This window comes from Salmo salar, chromosome ssa18 (assembly GCF_905237065.1).
Source record: "Salmo salar chromosome ssa18, Ssal_v3.1, whole genome shotgun sequence".
In the NCBI taxonomy this organism is placed as follows: Eukaryota; Metazoa; Chordata; class Actinopteri; order Salmoniformes; family Salmonidae; genus Salmo; species Salmo salar.
Window position 1 is genome coordinate 9,896,924 of NC_059459.1, and position 23,664 is coordinate 9,920,587.

The window sequence follows — 23,664 nt, forward strand, 5'->3', positions numbered from 1 at the left end:
GGTTACCAATTAGAGTTGTATTTGATACCAATTAAATGTCAATCAAGACACTAATTAGCTACTCTTTAAAGTAACTAATTGAATGGAAAAAAGTATTTATACTGTCCAAAAACTCCTACGGGCAGTAGAACGCTGAAGGGCAGCTGAAGTTGAGCTGAGAAGATCCAATGCCCAAAAACGAATGATCTTTCATTTCATAATTTAAATAATCCCTCCAAAATTTGGCAAGTAGTGAAAGGTTTGGCGTGCAAAAAAAGTTACACAGCTTCCCAAACAATTGTTGGTAGACACACAGATTGTAACTGAGATAACCTCTATTCTGAAAGCCTTAAAATCAGCATTTTCTAGATGCAGGCAGTTTATATGAAAAGGTCAAAGGTATAAATAAAACAGCCCCTTATGAATTTCCCTTACACCCCTGTGCACTCCTCCGCCAGGTTCTCCTTCTCATCCTTCTCCGTTCCAGAAGTGCGTAAAGGCTTGAAAGAATTTGATAGAAAGAAATCCCCTGGCCCTTAAGGTCTAGATCTCCACCTCTACGCCTCGCTGCAGACATCAATGCTCCCCCTTAACATGTATTTTTAACCTCTCGCTTGACGTTAAGGAAATCCTGAAGTTATGGAAATGTGCTTTTGTACTGCCTCTCCTGAAAGGTGGAGATCCTTCGCTACTTGACAACTATCGACCCATGTCAACACCGTCTGTATGTAATGTGGTCTGTGTGTAGCTTGTGTAGAGGAGTCAGGTGCAGGACAGCAGATATGAGTAAATAAATGTAATATACTCAAAATAGACAAATATAATACAATAAAGCGAGCCCACATAACGGACCGTCTTACATACAAACAATTACTCACAAACAAACATGGGGGAACAGAGGGTTAAATAATGAACAAGTAATTGGGGGATTGAAACCAGGTGTGTAAGACAAAGACAAAACAAATGGAAAATGAAAAGTGGATCGGCGATGGCTAGAAGGCTGGTGACGTCGACCGCCGTACGCCGCCTGAACAAGGAGAGGGACCGACTTCGGCGGAAGTCGTGACACTGTACTGTCTAAGGTACTGGAGTCCATAGTTAGTAGGCAGCTGAAGGCCTACCTCCAAGAAAACAACATGTTAAATGGAGTGCAATTAGGTTTAAGGGGTGGCCACTGCACTGTTTCAGAAACATTGAAGGTTTTAAATGACATCCACTGTGCTCTTGACAAGAAGTTACATTGTGTGTCTGTCTTTCCTGATTTGTCGAAGGCATTTGACACCGTGGACCATGCTCTGTTGGTGTAAAGGTTAAAATGTTGTGGAATTACTGTTCAATCTCTAGATTGTTTTATAAATTAGTTAGCAAATCGTGCACAATGTGTAATGGCGGATGGTTGTAAATCTGACTCCATAGAGTTGTGCTCAGGTGTTTCGCAAGCTCCTATTTTGGGCCCACTGTTGTTCATTTTGTATATCAATAACGTTAGGGATCACATTGAAACAGATGTTCATTTTTATGCAGATGATAATGTTCTTTATTCAAATGGTAGCAGTTTATCTTTAGCTTTTGAAAATGTCCAAAGATAATTTAACACCATTCAAAATAATCTGTATGATCTGAAGCTGATTCTGAATTCGGGTAAAACAAAATGCATGGTTTTTCAACTGCCAGGCATGTTACTAATAATGTCATTGCTACATTGGATGAACATACTATACAGCAAGTCAAAGTGTATAAATATTTAGGAGTGTGGGTAGATGACAAGCTGAGCTTCACTGTTCATGTGGAGAACTTGATAAGGAAGCTCAAACTGAGAATGTTTTTATTAATGGCATAAGGCTTGTTTTTCTCATGAGCCCAGGAAGGAGCTGGTACCATATACATTACTGGTGACCTTTAGATTTTAGTTATGTTATCTACAGTACCAGTCAAAAGTTTGGACACCTACTCATTCAAGGATTTTTCTTTATATTTACAATTTTCTACATTATAGAATAATAGTGACGACATAAAAACTATGAAATAACACATATAGAATCATGTAGTAACCAAAAAAGTGTTAAACAAATCAAATATATGTTATGTTCTTCAAAGTAGCCACCCTTTGCCTTGATGACAGCTTTGCACACTCTTGGCGTTCTCTTAACGAGCTTCACCTGGAATGCTTTTCCAACAGTCTTGAAGGACATATGCTGAGCACTTGTTGGCTGCTTTTCCTTCACTCTGCGGTCCAACTCATTCCAAATCATCTGCTCCCGAGTGGCACAGCGGTCTACGGCACTGCATCTCAGTGCTAGAGGCGTCACTTCAAATCCTGGTTCGATTCTGGGCTGTATCACAACCGGCCGTGATTGGGAGTCCCACAGGGTGGCGCACAATTGGCCCAGCGTAGTCCGGGATAGGGTTTGCCCGGGGTAGGCCGCCATTATAAATAAGAATTTGTTCTCAACTGACTTGCCTAGTTAAATAAAGGTTAAATAAAAAAATCTAATAAAAATTGGGTTGAGGTTGGGTGATTGTGATGGCCAGGTCATCTGATGCAGCACTCCATCACTCTGTGTTGGGTCATTGTCCTCTTGAAAAACAAATTATAGTCCCACTAAGAGCAAACCAGATGTGATGGCATATTGCTGCAGAGTGCTGTGGTAACCATGCTGGTTAAGTGTACCTTGAATTCTAAATAAATCAGACAGTGTCACCAGAAAAGCACCTCCACACCTCCTCTTCCATGCTTCACGGTTGGAACCACACATGCGGAGATCATCTGTTCACCTACTTTGCATCTCACAAAGACACCGCGGTTGGAACCAAAAATCTCAAATTTGGACTCATCAGACCAAAGGACAGATTTCCTCTGCAGCAGAGGTAGCTCTGGGTCTTCCTTTCCTGTGGCGGTCGTCATGAGACCCAGTTTCATCATAGCGCTTGATGGGCTATCTTCTGTATACCACCCCTACCTTGTCACAACACAACTGATTGGCTCAAACACATTAAGAACGAAAGAAATTCCACAAATTAACTTTTAAAAAGACACCTGTTAATTGAAAGGCATTCCAGGTGACTATCTCATGAAGCTGGTTGAGAGAACTCCAAGAGTGTGCAAAACTGTCATCGAGGCAAATGGTGGCTACTTTGAAGAATCTCAAATATATTTGTTTAACAGTTTTCTGGTTACTACATGATCCCATATGTGTTATTTCATAGTTTTGATGTCTTCACTATTATTCTACAATGTAGAAAATAGTAAAAATAAATAAAAACCCTGGAATGAGTAGGTGTGTCCAAACTTTTGACTGCTACTGTATATGCAGGCCTCGATCACTACCCTGAGAGCATTTGATTCAGTATATCATGCGGCCCTCCAGTTCATTACAAATCAAAAACGTCCAACACATCATTGTGATCTCTACAGCACCGTTGACTCGTCGTCATTGATCTAGCGTAGGCTTAAACACTGGTATACACTGATTTATATGGCCATATTGGGTTAAATGCCACTTTATCTTAATCAGGTCAGTAAATAAATATAATTTACGATTCCATTCTCATTTGCTTTTAACAGTAGCAAGAATTAGAACATGTCATGGTGGAAATAGTTTGAGTTAGTCAAGTCCGTGGTCCTGGACATTAAAACATTTGATGATCTAGTCACGTTGGTGGAGTTTAAACACTTGGTCGATGTAAATATCAGAGAAGAGTGTAATTGTCTTTAGGACAGCAGTTTTTTAGTTATGACACTTGTGTTTCTTCACGTAATATGTAATTGTTGTATTGTATGTGTGTCTATAGTTTTGTTCAATGTTGTGTCAGTGTATGTCAGTTGTTTTGTCTGAATCTGTTCCCCCTGTGGCTGTTGGACCAGGTCTCTCTTGAAAAATAGATTTTATCTCAATGAGAAAAACCTGTATAAATAAAGCTTAAATAAACAATTAAAACAATTATCTGTGTGCATGAATGGACAAAGACTGTGTGGGATGGGACACTGGACCAAAGCATCTGTACCCAAAGCATATAACACTCGACACCACTGACTTCCAGGCCTCCTGCTGTTATGCTAATCTCAGAGGGGATGGGGCCAGAGCTAGTGTGCCATGGGCCAACATTTTATGGCAGAATAAGGTGGTACCCAGTGGGTTGGACTTTTCGAAGTTGTGCATGGAGGATATTGTGCCTGCAACAAAATGGACTGGCAAGAACAGGATGAGTTCCTGTCACGGTAAGTGTCAAATATGCACCACAACATCCCATCATCCTCTCTGCATGACCCCTGAAGGCATTAGCACAACCGATTTGACTCAGTGCTTGGTGCATGTGGTGCTGAGGGCTGCCTCACTGGTGCTGCACCGTGGCAGTGTCAATATGAATTTCAATGCTTCTGTGGAGAATTCCAATGCTTCTGAGTAATGCGTGGGGAGTCATGATTGAGTGTTGATGTGCCTCAGTAAAACAACAAATGGCGAATTGCTTTGTCACACACACACACACTCAATAAATCCTTCACACTGGTCCCAGTAACACCTCATTTAAAAAGTCTCATACTGTCGTCTGACTTTTGTAAAATCACCATTCATACATACCCACAGGTTCCAGGCAGTCACTGTAACGCTTCTATTGTAAGGTATCTTACCTGCTAATGAGGAGCATGACGAACACTCTCCCTCCAGAGCGGAGCACAGCCATCATTGCTGGAGGTGTGGAGGTGTCTAGTGGAGTCTATCTGAAATAAGAGGATACAGAGAAAACTAAATCCATAAACATAGGTATACTCAGTCTGTTGTGTTTTGACGAGTACAGTTTGTACCAGCATTTTCAACGCACGCACTACTTCACATATGTTCATCTACTGAATAATATTTAGTTCAGAACCAGTGAAAATTACTCCCAAACCCCAGTCTTTTCAGGTGCTGTTTTCAAACTCAAATTAGCTGAGGGGCATCACAGATGTTTCTGAGCCTTCTGTGTTGTTTTTGTAACAGCACACTGTCGACCTCCTTGGTCATCCTATGACTGAACTGACATATATCATCCAGATTCCCCCATTTGTCTTGTGCTGTTATACAGAGAAGTCAGCACATCTTTGGCTGGAAATCATCCTCCCAACAACCAACTCACTAAGCTACTAACATGACCGCAGGGCTTCATTTGAACTGCATAATCACATCACAATAATGACTTATCTGAAACGTCTACTCAAGCATTAAGCTCTCGGTTTAGGTAGAGACAATGAAAGATATTTCATTACTACCTTCCTTAGAAAGCACTCCCTTTAAGGATTTTGAAATGACTGCACATTTAGCTGTTTGGTGAAAAGGAATGTAGCTGCAAAATGATATGCTACTGTAGGTATCATCAACTGCAGCGTTACCTAGTAATGCTTAGTGACAGAAATTTGCTCTCTTTTTACTGGATTTCATTAATAAACAGATTGTTACAAACCCCTTTGGCCCTACAGTCTACGGGGATGGAAACAAGACCCGTAACATATCTCATGCAAATCATAATAGTGAAAAGGAACAGTGAGAACTAAAAGAAATCCACAGACAACTTAAACCTACCGTCAAACACTTCTGGTTTATTTTAAACACACGGTAATGGGGTGTGGGAAAAAGGGGCTGAGCTGGACCCAAGGAAAGAAATAATAAATATCCAAAAACCCCTAAGCTAGTCTTGCTTCAAGCACAGCTAGCTAACTAACCAATAAAATACAGTGGGTGGTCTAACTAGGTTTCTAAGACAAAGTAGGGTACTTAGACAAAGTATTCCAACGGGCGACTTGGCTTTGTACCCCCTTTTCCCACCAACAGTCATGAACCACAACAATACATACTCACATAATTACGGACAAAGTGAGATAGAGAGAGAGAGAGAGCGATAGAGAGAGAGAACAACTGACTGGGTTTTTAAACCAAGGGGATGTGATTGGGTAAGGAAAAGGAGAAGGCGTCTTCAGTGGCGACTGATTGGCGAAACCTGTGACTAGGGCAGATGGAGAGAAAACAAATACACACACAGGATACCTATATCCGTAACACAGATGCATTGTGTTATTTTATACAACGGGTGGGTCTAATCCTGAATGCTGATTGGTTAAAAGCGCATTCCAGCTGGTGGCTATTTCACAAGTTACCACCGGCTAAACCTATGACGTTAAAATGCGTATTTACTGTGTTCCATCTGACTGTGCAATCCAGCCCAGCCAGGCAAGTTATAAACTTCATCTCCACTATAAAAAGCTTTTAGACATTATCTCACATTTCTTTTAGACTTACATTTAGTTTTCAACAGCTGAAATTTGTATAAACCTTTGTCTGGCTCTCCGACAATTGCAACATTGTTTCAATATTCAAATTCGATCTCCAGCTGTCCCATAGTAATGAACGTGTGGGGGTCGGGAGTTGGCAGGGAACAGACAGGCAGGCAGCGTTTCTCAGCCAGTCGAAATCACGAACAGCTGACATCATTTTTATGGATATATACAAAGAAATGTCAACTGAAAAAGGTCAAAACGAAACGAAGTGCGGATAGTTTGCAGTCTTTCCACCTTCAGTTTGAAGTGATTGTGTTAGATGTGTTGTTGGCAAGCCCCTCTTAACATCAGTGTCCTGACGAGTGAGCAAATGTTCGATGACAGGCGAAATCACACCTCATTAGGTTATTGGTATGGATGTACCCAAATAAATGTAACTAGAAAACAGCTTGAACAAATGCAAATGCAGCTACTTTGCTGTTATTCTGGCTGCATCCTTTTTTACATGAATTTAAGTTAGCCGTAGTTGGCTAGCTAGCAAGGGATAAGAAAGTTGCCAGCCAGTATGGCAATGAAACATTTAGAACAAACGACTGGGTCGCTTCTATAGATACAGAAAAAAAAGACTGAACAACTGGGTCGAGTCTCTAGCAACTGAACCGATAAAACGAACGACCAGCCGGCTTGGGTAACAACCCTAGATTTGTGTTGGAACTATATCTTGTGTAAGGATGAAATAGTATGAATACATTTATAGAAATAATGTTTTTAATGAAAATATGGCAATCATTATTTGAATATGTTGGTGACCCGTTATACAGTTTGGAGGTTGATTGGAGTCATTAATACTTGTTTTTCAACCACTCCACAAATTTCTTGTTAACAAACTATAATTTTAGCATGTCGGTTAGGACATCTACTTTGTGCATGACACAAGTAATTTTTCCGACAATTGTTTCCAGACAGATTATTTCACTTATAATCCACTATATCACAATTCCAGTGGGTCAGAAGTTTACATACACTAAGTTGACTGTGCCTTTAAACTGCTTGGAAAATTCCAGAAATTATGTCATGGCTTTAGAAGCTTCTGATAGGCTAATTGACATAATTTGAGTCAATTGGAGGTGTACCTATGGATGTATTTCAAGGCCTACCTTCAAACACAGTCCCTCTTTGCTAGACATCATGGGAAAATCAAAAGAAATCAGCCAATTGTAGACCTCCACAAGTCTGGTTCATCCTTGGGAGCAATTTCCAAACACCACGTTAATCTGTACAAACAATAGTATGCAAGTATAAACACCATGGGACCACGCAGCCATCATACCACTCAGGAAGGAGACACATTCTGTCTCCTAGAGATGAACCAACTTTGGTGCGAAAAGTACTAATCAAACCCAGCAAAGGACCTTGTGAAGATGCTGGAGGAAACAGGTACAAAAGTATCTATATCCACAGTAAAACGACTCTTATATCGACATAACCTGAAAGGCCACACAGCAAGGAAGAAGCCACTGCTCCAAAACTGCCATAAAAAAGCCAGGCTACGGTTTGCAACTGCACATGGGGACAAAGATCATACTTTTTGGAGAAATGTCCTCTGGTCTGATGAAACAAAAATAGAACTGTTTGGCCATTATGACCATTGTTATGTTTGGAGGAAAAAGTGGGATGCTTGCAAGCTGAAGAACACCATCCCAACCATGAAGCACGGGGGTGGCAGCATCAGGTTGTGGGGGTGCTTTGCTGCAGGATGGACTGGTGCACTTCACAAAATAGATGGCATCTAGAGGAGGAAAACTATGTGGATATATTGAAGCAACATCTCAAGACATCAGTCAGGAAGTTAAAGCTTGGTCGCAAATGGGTCTTCCAAATGGACAATGACCCCAAGCATACTTCCAAAGTTGTGGCAATATGGCTTTAGGAAAACAAAGTTAAGGTATTGGAGTGGCCATCACAATGCCCTGACCACAATCTTATAGAACATTTGTGGGCAGAACTGAAAATGCGTGTGAGAGCAAGGAGGCCTACAAACCTGATTCAGTTACGCCATCTCTGTCAGGAGGAAAACAATTCACCCAACTTATTGTGGGAAGCTTGTGGAAGGCTACCTGAAATGTTTGACCCAAATTAAACAACTTAAAGGCAATGCTTTATGTAAACGTCTGACCCACTGGGAATGTGATGAAAGAAATAAAAGCTGAAATAAATCATTCTCGCTATTATTATTCTAACATTTCACATTCTTAAAATGAAGTGGTGATCCTAACTGACCTAAGACAGGGAATTTTACTAGGATTAAATGTCAGGAATTGTGAAAAACTGAGTTTAAATGTATTTGGCTAAGGTGTATGTAAATTTACGACTTCAACTGTATAAAAGTGATAATGCCCTCGACTTCGTCTTGGACCTAACAACATCCATGCCAATATATCCTCCAAACTCACTTAAATAATCACAGATGATGAAGACCTAATATTTGCATCTCATGAAATTTATTTTGATTGGTTTATTGGACAGTCCTTGGTCTTCACTCAGCAAGTACGAAAATAAGATTAAATTAAATGTCAAATAAACCCATTAACGAGAGACAAATGGTTCGAAACACGCAGCCGAGGACGGATTCTGGAAATTATGCAGTCTTTATCAATAAAACAGAGATGTTAAAATTTGAAAAAGTCCACGATAATCATTCCTCATCTATGGTCAAATTTTGCTTTATTGGAATTCTTTGTCAGTTCATGTGTAAAGAAGCACTGGACTGATCTGAGGTTTACTGGACTAATCTGTGGGCTGAACACAGCTGAACACATCAATAAATGTACATGAACGTAACATAACCCTTTTAATCAATTTCTCAGACAGCTGTCAATCATCCAGCCCGCAATGCTAGTGTCACCCTGCCACCAGAGGGTAAACGTCACCCCAATATTACAAAACATCCAATCAATGCAAATGAAGGCACACAACCTCACGAACACTGTACATCCTAAGATTGCACACTTAAATTCAGATAATCACACTCTTGCATACACTGAACAGACTAGCATACAGCACCTTCATTAAATGTGTTGAAGTCAAAAGTCAATAAAGCTTTTCAGTCATCTCCAAACCACAAAGCTCTAGCTATTTTAAGATATGAGGCCATACATATTTATGTCACTGTCTCAATCATTTTCAGTGTAGGGGCCTGTTGCCTAATCTGCCCTGTCCAGCTGTGCTTAATCCAGGGTGGTCAGCTGTACATTATGTCTGTCAGCTAAAATTCTACTTGTCACCCACAAATCCACTGACCACCCTCAAACAGACAGCAGTGTCTAATTAAACCTCTCAAGAGAAACCTCTTTCAGCCATATTTCAGAATCCTGTCATCTTGTCTACCATTTGATTTTAAGCTGACTTGAAAAGGGCAAAAGTGTGTGGAAAAAATATATATGTTTGAGTTACTGAGCACATGATCAAATGTTCTGCCCTTTTCTGTGTTTTCTCGCTTCCCGCCTGGTGTGCTTGGTGAGTCACCTCTTTGTCAGACCCCCTCGTGGTCTTGATTTTTAATTTTTTTCCCTGTCCTGTATCCTGACTTGTTCCCTGACCTCTTAAGGCAACTGGGACTGAGACCCTGACCACTGACTTATACCATTTATGCACTACCGGCCAAGCGCAACCAAGTCAAGCCGGGCTGTACTGAGCTGGCCAGTTTACGCATCCACCACAGTTGCTGAAAAGGACAGTGTGGAAAAATATCAGAGTCAGCAGAGTTTGTTTTGGGTCGGTGTAACGAACGTGAGTAGGGTTCACGGTCTCGTGATAAGATAACCCTGCCTGCGACATCAAAAACAGTGTCACTCTCAGCCCAAGACTGATATACAGTACCTCTTGGTGTAATGGTCAAACGTTGCTTTCTCCCATGGGAAACAGGTATTATAGTACGCACTACATCCCACACTGCTGTAGCATTTAGAGCTGAGCTGATTTTATAAATATGTTCCACCAGCCCAGCTCGCCTCTTACAGGCACAGCAGGCCCTGAGGACTTTGTCTGAGCAGTCGGCTAACCACAGCGGATCCCTCTCCTATGCAACACTCTGTTTCGTCTGCGAGTTCTGATGTTTTGATTTGGGCTCTAATTGACTTATCCTCCTCATCATTCCAGACAAGTTTCTGGCTCCAGTTGCCCTGCATCAGCGTAGGGATGCTTGTGACCTTGCCTTCGCCTCCTAAAACATTACAGGAAATCTGCAGGCTTTGAGTGGATATGAATGTGGTTGGAAAGGAGCTTGCATTTTGAGATGGTGGTGCAGGTGTAGGCGGTACTGATGAATAAGATGATGATAATAATAATAATGATGATGAAGATGATAACGATCAAAGAAGAAGAAAATGAAGAAGACAATCAAATATTTTTTGTTGAATAAAATATCACTCTAAAAACAGTTGATCTGAATGTACATCTGGACACTCTGACAGCTTGAGGGACTGGTTGGCTACATCAGGACAATTTTTGGCATCAGACCTCATCCCAGATGAGTGATGACAGTGCCACTGCAACATCCCAAGTCAGACAGGGCACAAAGGGCCACACGGATGGGACAGCCAGGTCAGTCCAAACCCAAATGTCCCTGGCCCTCACTCCCATGATGCACCTGGGCCAGAGAGTGGGTGGTTGGGAGATGAGGCCCATCAATCTGAATCAGGAAGGAGGGATGAGCCACCTGGTGCTCTGTGCCACCCTCCAGGTCCCAGCTGCACCCATACCTCATCATCTCATAGCACTGCCTGTCTGCCCAACCACCAATTCTGCAGAGTAATGTTTGCACAGGGCATAGTCTCTACCCACACAGCATGTAACGAGCACAGCAGGGAAGAAAAAGGGGAGATATACAGATAGAAAGGAGTTTCTTACCACTGTGCATCATCCAATACATGTTTGTTGCCTTTGGATTACTTTTTAAAATGTGTTAAATCTGCTATGTTGTCACTGGGTGGGAAGAGGAAATGACATTCTGAACTCTGGAGTTTCCTTGCTTGGAAAATGGCTGTGTGGTTTTTCTTGTCTAGGCGCTGTCCTAACATAATCTAATGTTATGCTTTCACCGTAAAGCCTTTTTGAAATCGGACAATGTGGTTGGATTAACGAGAAGTGTATCTTTAAAATGGGATATAATAGTTGTATGTTTGAGAAATTTGAATTATGAGATTTTTGTTGTTTTGAATTTGGCGCCCTGCTATTTCACTGGCTGTTGAATAGTGTGTCCCGCGCATCCCACATACCCCAGAGAGGTTAATCACATTGACTTCTGGTCCCTACTTCCTCTTTTAATATCATGCTTGACTGGGAGCTAAATCTGCTGTGCAAATGGTTTAAGCATACTGCGGTGAGATTTGTTGAAACACAAAAATATAACAAAATAAATAAGTAACATTGTGTTTTTTTACAGAGCTGCACCAGAACAGAGACAGTTGTCTTGGCTGTTTCTCAAATCACACAAATATACACATACACTGCTCAAAAAAATAAAGGGAACACTTAAACAACACAATGTAACTCCAAGTCAAACACACTTCTGTGAAATCAAACTGTCCACTTAGGAAGCAACACTGATTGACAAATTTCACATGCTGTTGTGCAAATGGAATAGACAACAGGTGGAAATTATAAGCAATTAGCAAGACACCCCCAATAAAGGAGTGGTTCGGCAGGTGGGGACCACAGACCACTTCTCAGTTCTTATGCTTACTGGCTGATGTTTTGGTCACTTTTGAATGCTGGCGGTGCTTTCACTCTACTGGTAGCATGAGACGGTGTCTACAACCCACATAAGTGGCTCAGGTAGTGCAGCTCATCCAGTATGGCACATCAATGCGAGCTGTGGTAAGAAGGTTTGCTGTGTCTGTCAGCGTGTCCAGAGCATGGAGGCCCTACCAGGAGACAGGCCAGTACATCAGGAGACGTGGAGGAGGCCGTAGGAGGGCAACAACCCAGCAGCAGGACCGCTACCTCCGCCTTTGTGCTAGGAGGAGCAGGAGGAGCACTGCCAGAGCCCTGCAAAATGACCTCCAGCAGGCCACAAATGTGCATGTGTCTGCTCAAACGGTCAGAAACAGACTCCATGAGGGTGGTATGAGGGCCCGACGTCCACAGGTGGGGGTTGTGATTACAGCCAAACACCGTGCAGGACATTTGGCATTTGCCAGAGAACACCAAGATTGGCAAATTCGCCACTGGCGTCCTGTGCTCTTCACAGATGAAAGCAGGTTCACACTGAGCACATGTGACAGACGTGACAGAGTCTGGAGACGCCGTGGAGAACGTTCTGCTGCCTGCAACACCCTCCAGCATGACCGGTTTGGCAGTGGGTCAGTCATGGTGTGGGGTGGCATTTCTTTGGGGGGCCGCACAGCCCTCCATGTGCTCGCCAGAGGTAGCTTGACTGCCATTAGGTATCGAGATGAGATCCTCAGACCCCTTGTGAGACCATATGCTGGTGCGGTTGGCCCTGGGTTCCTCCTAATGCAAGACAATGCTAGACCTCATGTGGCTGGAGTGTGTCAGCAGTTCCTGCAAGAGGAAGGCATTGATGCTATGGACTGGCCCGCCCGTTCCCCGGACCTGAATCCAATTGAGCACATCTGGGACATCATGTCTCGCTCCATCCACCAACGCCATGTTGCACCACAGACTGTCCAGGAGTTGGCGGATGCTTTAGTCCAAGTCTGGGAGGAGATCCTTCAGGAGACCATCCGCCACCTCATCAGGAGCATGCCCAGGTGTTGTAGGGAGGTCATACAGGCACGTGGAGGCCACACACACTACTGAGCATCATTTTGACTTGTTTTAAGGACATTGCATCAAAGTTGGATCAGCCTGTAGTGTGGTTTTCCACTCCAAATCTAGACATCCATGGGTTGATAAATTGGATTTCCATTGATTATTTTTGTGTGAAATTGTTGTCAGCACATTCAACTATGTAAAGAAAAAAGTATTTAATAAGATTATTTAATTCATTCAGATCTAGGATGTGTTATTTTAGTGTTCCCTTTATTTTTGAGCAGTGTATTTGGGAGAGAGGGACATTTCAAAACCTCCAGCCTCCATGAACAGGTCAAGTGTTTCTATTTTCTTTCGAGATAAGATCAGACCTGACTCCTCATTTGTATACACTACTTGATTACATGAAACAACATCAATGTACTCTAGAGCTGTTTGGTGCTTCAGAACTCTTGCCAACCGCTGATAGCTATCTTTAATCTGATAGGCTTCATAGCCTGAGGGTAGCAATAGGCAATGTGCATCTCTCCTTTCACAAACAGTTCGATACGCATCTAGATACATTGGGTCCTATATGGTGCGTTTCGGTTTGATTAGGGGAACGAATTGATACGATTCAGTTTGATTCGATACACTAACATTTTTTGCATGAACATATTCATTTTCCATTTTAAATGAATATCTGCTGCTGGATCTGTCTGAGATGACTTCTCTAAGATGAGTGTGTGTGTGTGTGTGTGTGTGTGTGTGTGTGTGTGTGTGTGTGTGTGTGTGTGTGTGTGTGTGTGTTTGCACCTAAGCTTTGTCATGGCAAGAAGGGATTCATCTTTTGTCAGATTACTGTCAAAAATCGCATTTTAAAACCCTAACCATTATTTCGACAAAAGCTGGTTCCCTTCCAGCCATTGACCCTGAGCTGAGCCATAGGGCAGGCTGAGCATCTACCACCCCACTATCAATTTATGCCCCCCCCCTATGCCAACATTTATCTTTTGAAATTAGCATGACATTTAGCCAATTAATATAATGCAACTTTATAATTTTACACCCATCTCAAAAGCCAATAGTTTAGACATTCGGGAATTTTACTGGAGAACTTATCCGGCTTTTTCTAATAAATGCCAGCACGCACAACTCGCAGAAATGATTGATGTACTTTATGAAATTACCTGTTATTTTAAAAATAACCAAATATAAATACTGACTGTTTAAAGCAAAATTATCAAAATATGTTTTATTGCGAACCTGAAAAATCTAAATAAAATCGGAATAATTGAAAACCCCAATCAACAGTTGGATATGAGTTGCGTCCACTCCGATTAGCTATGGTAAAACATAATTTTCTACAGCGCATTTGGTAATGGTAACAAATGTCCCTGCAAATTACATTGGTTGTCATTCAACTAATAAAGCCTATGATTTGATATTGCAAAAGCCATTTCCTAATCTGAATGCTGACGGTGCCGAGCAGATGTACGAATAGCCTAGAACAGAGATAGACCTACCTTGTTGGCGTGATTAGCTGTCTACCGCACTGTGCGACGTGCGCACGCACAGTTATCAGACAGTCACACGCAGATACATGCGTACAAGTTCAGTGGGCTACTGAACTGAAGGAGGACACATCAATTGTCACAACAGATAAGAAGAATTTTCGGAATAAAAAAATATGAGTGAAAAACATTAGTGAACCGGAGATTCGTAATGTTTTAATCGTTTTTCTGACCAATATATGCTTCATTTGGATGGGTTTGGGCTCCAGCGGACAGATGAACACGGACCGATGAGTTTCGGTGAATCGTTACATATCTTGAAATTACCCCATGATAAGAACAATCAATGAATTGTATGCATCAAATAATGATTAGCCTGCATTACATAATAATGAATAACCATATTAATCCTCCACTCCATCAGCACATGAACACCCACTTCCACTATAACGCGCACACATCCACACATGGATGCAGGTCTACATATATCATGTGGGGCTGTATGAAATGTGTATATGACCTTCACCTGGTGTGAGCGCTGCCATTCCTTGACACTTTAAAATGCCCGTTCCCAAAAATAATTCAAGTGCATAAAAGGTGATGGCAATTTGTCGAGGTCTTGACCCCAACTAGAATGTTCTAATTAACCGCAATGGCAAAGTGAATATTGCACTCGGTAAGAGTCAATCAAGCATTCAACATAAAGCATGGCTACCCATACAGTAAATTATAGTTTAACCACACAGCATCCTTTCTTTAAGTGGAACATGTACACACGACCTCCAATCTTTAGGAGCGCAACAGTCACACAGCCTTGATATCCACAAAACTGGATGAATATGACACGTTCACTCAATCCCTATAAAGTTGTTTTCACCCTATACACAAGATTATAATTACATTATTATCGGATAGGCTATTGTTCAGTGCTTCACTTTTATATGACACAATGTGATATTGGAGATATTTGTATAATTTTTTTTTTTTTTTTAAAACATGAACCTACATATGTTATTGAACAATTGTTTATTAGGCTACTTTTCATATTCAAAACATAAATTAGCAAACCATTTAAAAACCATTGGAAGTCTACGAGGCTTCAAGTCTACGAAGCTTCAGCGTACTGACTGCTGAAAACAAACCAATATGCCCAACAAACGAAACATGTTCCTTTGATTGAAGGTAGGTTTACTCAACCATATTAAAACATGTAAAACGTAAATACAAACCATAGAATCATTCATTGTACATGCCAAACTTCATGGGTGGTTGTATCATATTGCAAAACAGGCTACTACAAAGTTAAAAGCACGTAGGCACATTCTTACCTGTAGTGATTGGTGGCCGAGCGCATACCATACATTTCAGCTTATACTAGCGATAAGAGTACGTGTCATCGAATTTTCCTTAGCATTAAAATTAAAGTTGTAACCGGTAGCCCACTTCAGTCGCCAACATCTGCCTGCGAAAACAACTGGTGCTCTGTCAGCGAATTTCCGTCAACAAGGAGAAGCCGCTTGCCTTGTGCACAATGAATCGCAATGGTCCAACCAACCAACCCTACCGCCGCTTTGGGGTCTCTAAAGACAACGCACGAGATGAATGTCACCAACAATGACTTGGCCCACTCAGAACAAATTAATTTATTTACACTATTTATATAATTCCCTTGATGGAAAAACTATTAACATTAAGAACACCATTGGATGATGTGATACATTTTGTTTAAAAAAAAAATTCATTGGGAAGCTACATTGACAGTGGCAAAATCACCTCCCATTTAACACTGGGACAAAGTCGTTGTAGAACAAAGCATAGTAGCCTGTCAATTATTGAAGCCCAAAGGAACCAATCGCAGAGGAAATTAATGTCATTTCTGGGATGGCAACATCCAAACGTATTGGAAGACATCCTATTCTTAAATTAGCCACCCCTTTACATAACAGCTTATAAAATGTATGTATTCCATTAACTTTTTAAGGTATAGGGGGAAGTATTTTCATTTTCAGATGAAAAGCGTGCCCAGAGTAAATTGCCTAATACTCGTGCCCAGAGTCAAATATTTGCATATTATTAGTATATTTTGATAGAAAACACTCTGAAATTTCTAAAACTGTTTGAATGATGTCTGTGAGTATAACAGAACTCATATGGCAGGCAAAAACCGCCTTTAGAAACGTGTTTCATCCTTCTCCTGTTACTGGGCAGAAAATAGGAGCTCAGTCAATGAGTGGACTGCCTGGAACCAGTGAATTGTTTATTGCGCGGGCCCGCCGCTCCTACTTTTTCCACTGTAATGAAAAAGCTATTGTCCGGTTGGAATATTATCGATGTTTTATGTTAAAAAATACCCTAAGGATTGATTGTAAACAACATTTGACATGTTTCTACGAACGGTAATGGAACTATTTGACTTTTCGTGTCTGGATTTCCGCTCGCGCGTTATGCCTTTGGATAGTGATCTGAGCACGAACAAAACGGAGGTATTTGGACATAAATATGGAGTATTTCTAACAAAAATAACATTTCTTGTGGAAGTAGGAGTCCTGGGAGTGCATTCTGATGAAGATCAGCAAAGGTAAGAGAATATTTATAATACTAATTCTGAGTTTAGTTGACCCCAGAACTTGGCGGGTATCTGTATAGCTTGCTTTGATGGCTGAGCTATGTACTCAGAATATTGAAAAATGTGCTTTCTCCGTAATGCTATTTTAAAATCTAACACAGCGGTTGCATTAAGGAGAAGTATATCTATAATTCTTTCAATAACTGTTGTACATTTTATCAACGTGTGCTCATTCACCAGATGTTATGGTGGGAATACATTTTCTGAACATCATGCGCCAATGTAAAATGGGTTTTTTGGATATAAATATAAACTTTATCGAGCAAAACATGCATGTATTGTGTAACATGAAGTCCTATGAGTGCCATCTGATGAAGATCATCAAAGGTTAGTGAATATTTTAGCTGTATTTTTGTTTTTTGTGATGCATGTCCTTGCTTGGAAAATGGCTGTGTGGTTTTTCTTGTGAAGTTTAGTTCCTAACATAATCTAATTTTATGCTTTCGCCGTAAAGTCTTTTTGAAATCGGACAATGTGGTTAGATTAACGAGAAGTTTATCTTTAAAATGGTGTAAAATAGTTGATTGTTTGAGAAAATGAAATTATGAGATTTTTGCTGTTTTGTATTTCGCGCCATGCTATTTCACTGGCTGTTGAATAGTGTGTCCCGCAGGTGGGCTAGCGTCCCACGTAGCCCATAGAAGTTAAATGTAGTCCTAACTAAACTTTGAAACTCGACAAAAAAATATGATTTGTGGCATATTCTCATAGTTATAATTGGACCTTTGACACAGCCTGTAATGTGCCTTTGCTGATTTATTGGTACTCTGAAGTAATGAAGTGAAAATAATCCTGGCAGTGCTAGTTTAAAAACGGTTCGCCTCACTACAGAGAAGTAGCTACACACATTGAGTGAGTCAGTGACATAGCTTTCACCTGTATTCTCCTGGTCAGTCTATGATCCCTTATTGATGTCATGTGTTAAATCCACTTCAATCAGTGTAGATCAAGCCGAGGAGACAGGTTAAAGAAGGAATTTTAAGCCTTAAGGACCATGAGACATGGATTGTGTATGTGTGCCATTCAGAGGGTGAATGGGCAAGACAAACTATTTAAGTGCCTTTGAACCAGGTATGGTAGTGGGTGCCAGGCACACCGGTTTGAATGTGTCAAGAACTGCAACTCTGCTGGGTTTTTCACACTCAAAGGTTTCTGGTGTGTAGGGCTGTGGCGGTCATGACATTTTGTCAGCCAGTGAATGTCAAGCAAATAACTGCCAGTCTCACAGTAATTGACCAATAATTAACATAAACAAGTTTAGCATCTCCTGGCTTCCATGCATAGTCTATAAGCCACTGATGCAGACCTGTTAAAAAGTCTAATAAATCCATGATTTATTTTAGACAGGTCTAAAGAAACATGATATGAAGAAAATGTAGTCTATTTCAGAAGAACATAATAGCATTCTCTGAGTTGTCCTTATGTTAAGCCCTGATATGGCTATGACATATGGCTGTGGGCTACACTCAATCAATCACATATATTTTTAGCACTTTTTACATCAGCAGATGTCACAAAGTGCTATACAGAAACCAAGCCTAAAACGCATTATCAGAGCTTCTATAACGTTTCGGTTAGCGTTTAGATCGCTATTAAACACTTTGTTGCCCTCGTTACGCTTGTTACCCTTGTCTCCTGACCCTTTGTGAGGGTTAGGTGGAGGGACGTAGCGGCCAGGTCGATCTCTACGGGACCTGTTAGGTTGGGGACATTCATCATAGCTATTGTCACTGCGGTGGTTACTTGGTAGCCACCCCCTTTGTGCGTAATCTTTTACTGCACCTGCACCTGATGCCGCACCTTCCAATTGGAGTAATGGTTCCCGCCCAAGCTCGAAAATCGAGCTGTCCCAGCTCTTAGCCCAGCTGTCTTTTTGATGCTTCAAAAGCGGTGCATGCAAGCTCTCGGAGTGTCGAGGTCGGCAAACTAACGTGGACAGTAGGGCCCAAGTAGTTGAAGTTGGGAGACTTGTTTGACAGAAACAGTTGTTTGAATGGTAATAGGTCTTCCATTCCTGTTTCAGTGAGCATGCCAAAGTAAACTGAACGACACCTACGATAGTAGGCTTGTGGCTGTTCATTTCGAGCTTGTTTGATATTGTTAGCCAATGAGCTAACAGAGAGTAGCAGTGGCGTAAAAGAGGGGTTGGTGGGTGGTGGGTGGTGGGACACAAGGCAGATAGCCCGGTTAGCCAATGTGCGGGAGCACTGGTTGGTCGGCCCAATTGAGGTAGTATGTACATGAATGTATAGTTAAAGTGACTATGCATATTTGATAAACAGAGAGTAGCAGCAGCTTAAAAAGAGGGTTGGGGGGGCACACAATGCAAATAATCCGGGTAGCCATAGCCACAGGAGTCTTATGGCTTGGGGGTAAAAACTGTTGAGAAGCCTTTTTGTCCTAGACTTGGCGCTCCGATACCGCTTGCCATGCAGTAGTAGAGAGAACAGTCTACGACTGGGGTGGCTGCGATCTTTGACAATTTTTAGGGCCTTCCTCTGACACCGCCTGGTGTAGAGGTCCTGGATGGCAGGCAGCTTAGCCCCAGTGATGTACTGGGCCGTACACACTATCCTCTGTAGTGCCTTGCGGTCAGAGGCCGAGCAATTGCCGTACAAGGCAGTGATGCAACCAGTCAGGATGCTCTCGATGTTGCAGCTGTAGAACCTTTTGAGGATCTCAGGACCCATGCCAAATCTTTTTAGTTTCCTGAGGGAGAATAGGCTTTGTCGTGCCCTCTTCACGACTGTCTTGGTGTGTTTGGACCATTCTAGTTTGTTGTTGATGTGGACACCGAGGAACTTGAAGTTCTCAACCTGCTCCACTACAGCTCCATCGATGAGAATGGGGGCATGCTCGGTCCTCCTTCTCCTGTAGTCCACAATCATCTCCTTAGACTTGGTTACGTTGAGGGATAGGTTGTTATTCTGGCACCACACGGCCAGGTCTCTGACCTCCTCCCTATACGCTGTCTCGTCGTTGTCGGTGATCAGGCTTACCACTGTTGTGTCATCTTGCAACTTAATGATGGTGTTGGAGTCAGGCCTGGCCATGCAGTCGTGGGTGAACAGGGAGTACAGGAGGGGACTGAGCACGCACCCCTTGGGAGCTCCAGTGTTGAGGATCAGCGTGGCAGATGTGTTGCTACCTACCCTCACCACCTGGGGGTGGCCCGTCAGGAAGTCCAGGATCCAGTTGCAGAGGGAGGTGTTTAGTCCCAGGATCCTTAGCTTAGTGATGAGCGTTGAGGGTACTATGGTGTTGAACGCTGAGCTGTAGTCAATGAATAGCATTCTCACATAAGTGTTCCTTTTGTCCAGGTGGGAAAGGGCAGTGTGGAGTGCAATAGAGATTGCATCATTTGTGGATCTGTTTGGGTGGTATGCAAATTGGACTGGGTCTAGGGTTTCTGGGATAATGGTGTTGTGAGCCATTACCAACCTTTCAAAGCACTTCATGGCTACGGATGTGAGTGCTACGGGTCTGTAGTCATTTAGGCAGGTTGCCTTTGTATTCTTGGGCACAGGGACTATGGTGGTCTGCTTGAGCTTTGCACACTCTTGGCATTCTCGCAACCAGCTTCATAAGGTAGTCACCTGGAATGCATTTCAATTAACAGGTGTGCCTTGTTAAAAGGTAATTTGTGTAATTTCTTTCCTTCTTTTTGCGTTTGAGCCAACCATTTGTGTTGTGACAAGATAGGGGTGGTATACAGAAGATATACATATTTAGTAAATGGCCAAGTCCATATTATGGCAACAACAGCTCAACTAAGCAAAGAGAAACGACAGTCCATCATTACTTTAAGACATGAAGATCTGTCGCACTTGAAAGTAGTCAAGTGGTTAGAGTGTTTGGCCAGTATCCGAAAGGTTGCTGGATCAAATCCCTGAGCGGACAGATTAAAAATCTGTCATTTTGGCCCTGAACAAGGCAGTTAACCCACTGGTCCACTGTAGGCCATCATTGTATATAAGAATTTGTTTTTAACTGACTTGCCTAGTTAAATAAAAAATGGAAGATAAAAAACATCAAGCGCTATGATGAAACTGGTTTCATTAGGACCGCCACAGGAAAGGAAGACCCAGAGTTACCTCTGCTGCAGAGGATAAGTTCATTAGAGTTAACTCCACCTCAGAAATTGCAACCCCAATAAATGCTTCACAGAGTTCAAGTAACAGACACATCTCAACATCAACTGTTCAGAGGAGACTGTGTGAATCAGTCCTTCATGGTCAAATTGCTGTAAAGAAACCACTACTAAAGGACACCAATAATAACAAGAGACTTGCTTGGGCCAAGAAACACCAGCAATGGACATTAGACTGGTGGAAATTTGTCCTTTGGTCTGGAGTCCAAATTGTTGGTTCCAACTGCTGTGTCTTTGTGAGACGCAGTGTGGGTGAACGGATGATCTCTGCATGTGTATTTCCCACCGTAAAGCATGGAGGAGTTGGTGTTATGGTGTGGTAGTGCTTTGCTGGTGATACTGTCAGTGATTTATTTAGAATTCAAAGAACACTTAACCAGCATGCCAAACACAGCATTCTGCAGCGATACGCCACCCCTCTAGTTTGGGCATAGTGGGACTATCATATCACTATCACAGGACAATGACGCAACACCCCTCCAGGCTGTTTAAGGTCTATTTTACCAAGGAGAGTGATGGAGTGCTGCATCAGATGACCTGGCCTCCACAATTCCCCGACTTCAACCAAATTGAGATGGTTTCGGGATGAGTCGGACCGCAGAGTCAAGGAAAAGCAGCCAACGAGTGCTCAGCATATGTGGGAACTCCTTCAAGACTGTTGCAAAAGCTTTCCAGGTGAAGCTGGTTGAGAGAATGCTAAGAGTGTGAAAAGCTAGCATCTAGGCAATGGGTGGCTACTTTGAAGACTTTCCAAATGTGTTATTTCCATATGTGTTATTTCATAGTTTAGATGTCTTCACAATTATTCTACAATGTAGAATATAGTAAAAATAAAGACAAACTCTTCAATGAGAAGGTGTTCTAAAACTTTTGACCGGTAGTTTAGCTCATTAATAAGTGTGGAGAGAGCACTTTGCTATGAAACGGGTGCTTGTTGGTTTCATATTTGATGAACAGATAAGTGCTAGCGCAAGATGCGACTGAAATTTGACGAGTGGAGAGAGAGCGAGAGAGAGGGTTGGAAATCTGGAAAGCTTGGCTTGAAGCACTTAGCATCATGACATTATGGTTCTGTTCCGGAACACTAGATCACTTTCGTTCCCGGTTTTGGTTCCGTTCCTTGAAAAATGACGGGTTCTTAACCGGTTCCACACAGACGCAGAGGCATAAAAATGGTATCCATGAGTTCATCTGGCTCTGGGTAAGTAGAAAATATTGCAGTATCCCTTTAACACTCATGCTATCTCTATCTGAATCATGAGTATAGTATCTTCATCTATTCATCTCAATATGTTTTGGGGAAGCATAAATACAGTATGTGTGCACATAGATGCCTTAAAATATCTTGCATATAGCCTCAATCAAAACCAATGAGTTGGCACATATCAACTTCAGAGCTCAACGATCACCCTGCTCTATTCAGAACAAACTCAAGACCATGGACAGCTCAGAATGCCCCTTTACAAAATTCTGCACCATGGAAAAGGCTACAATAGTGCTAAGGCATCTGTGTCACAATGGATAGTAATTTTATTTCACCTTTATTTAACCAGGTAGGCAAGTTGAGAACAAGTTCTCATTTACAATTGCGACCTGGCCAAGATAAAGCAAAGCAGTTTGACACATACAACAACACAGAGTTACACATGGAGTAAAACAAACATGCAGTCAATAATACAGTAGAAAAATAAGTCTATATACAATGTGAGCAAATGAGGTGAGATAAGGGAGGTAAAGGCAAAAAAAGGCCATGGTGGCGAAGTACATACAATATAGCAAGTAAAACACTGGAATGGTAGATTTGCAGTGGAAGAAAGTGCAAAGTAGAAATAGAAATAATGGGGTGCAAAGGAGCAAAAAAATAAATAAATAAATAAATACAGTAGGGGAAGAGGTAGTTGTTTGGGCTAAATTATAGATGGGCTATGTACAGGTGCAGTGATCTGTGAGCTGCTCTGACAGCTGGTGCTTAAAGCTAGTGAGGGAGATAAGTGTTTCCAGTTTCAGAGATTTTTGTAGTTCGTTCCAGTCATTGGCAGCAGAGAACTGGAAGGAGAGACGGCCAAAGGAGGAATTGGCTTTGGGGGTGACCAGAGAGATATACCTGTTGGAGCGCGTGCTACAGGTGGGTGCTGCTATGGTGACCAGTGAGCTGAGATAAGGGGGGACTTTACCTAGCAGGGTCTTGTAGATGACCTGGAGCTAGTGGATTTGGCGACGAGTATGAAGCGAGGGCCAGCCAACGAGAGCGTACAGGTCGCAGTGGTGGGTAGTATATGGGGCTTTGGTGACAAAACGGATGGCACTGTGATAGACTGCATCCAGTTTATTGAATAGGGTATTGGAGGCTATTTTGTAAATGACATCACCGAAGTCGAGGATCGGTAGGATG

General features: G+C 42.0%; 1 protein-coding gene across 2 annotated transcripts in view; it reads right to left on the reverse strand.

The window, feature by feature from the left end:
* LOC106576778 (gamma-aminobutyric acid receptor subunit pi) overlaps positions 1-16,113 on the reverse strand; it is a 78,322-nt gene extending 62,209 nt beyond the window's left edge. Inside the window, exons 1-2 of one of the 2 annotated variants that reach the window (XM_014154175.2) lie at positions 15,825-16,105; positions 4,610-4,699 (exon numbers count right to left, since the gene is read on the reverse strand). In XM_014154175.2, the coding sequence (XP_014009650.1) occupies positions 4,610-4,665 (56 nt within the window). In that variant the 5' untranslated portion in view covers positions 4,666-4,699; positions 15,825-16,105. Of the gene's footprint in view, positions 1-4,609; positions 4,700-15,824 lie in introns of both variants that reach the window. The other variant, XM_014154177.2, reaches the window with a different exon arrangement.
* Between the last annotated feature and the right edge of the window lie 7,551 nt (positions 16,114-23,664).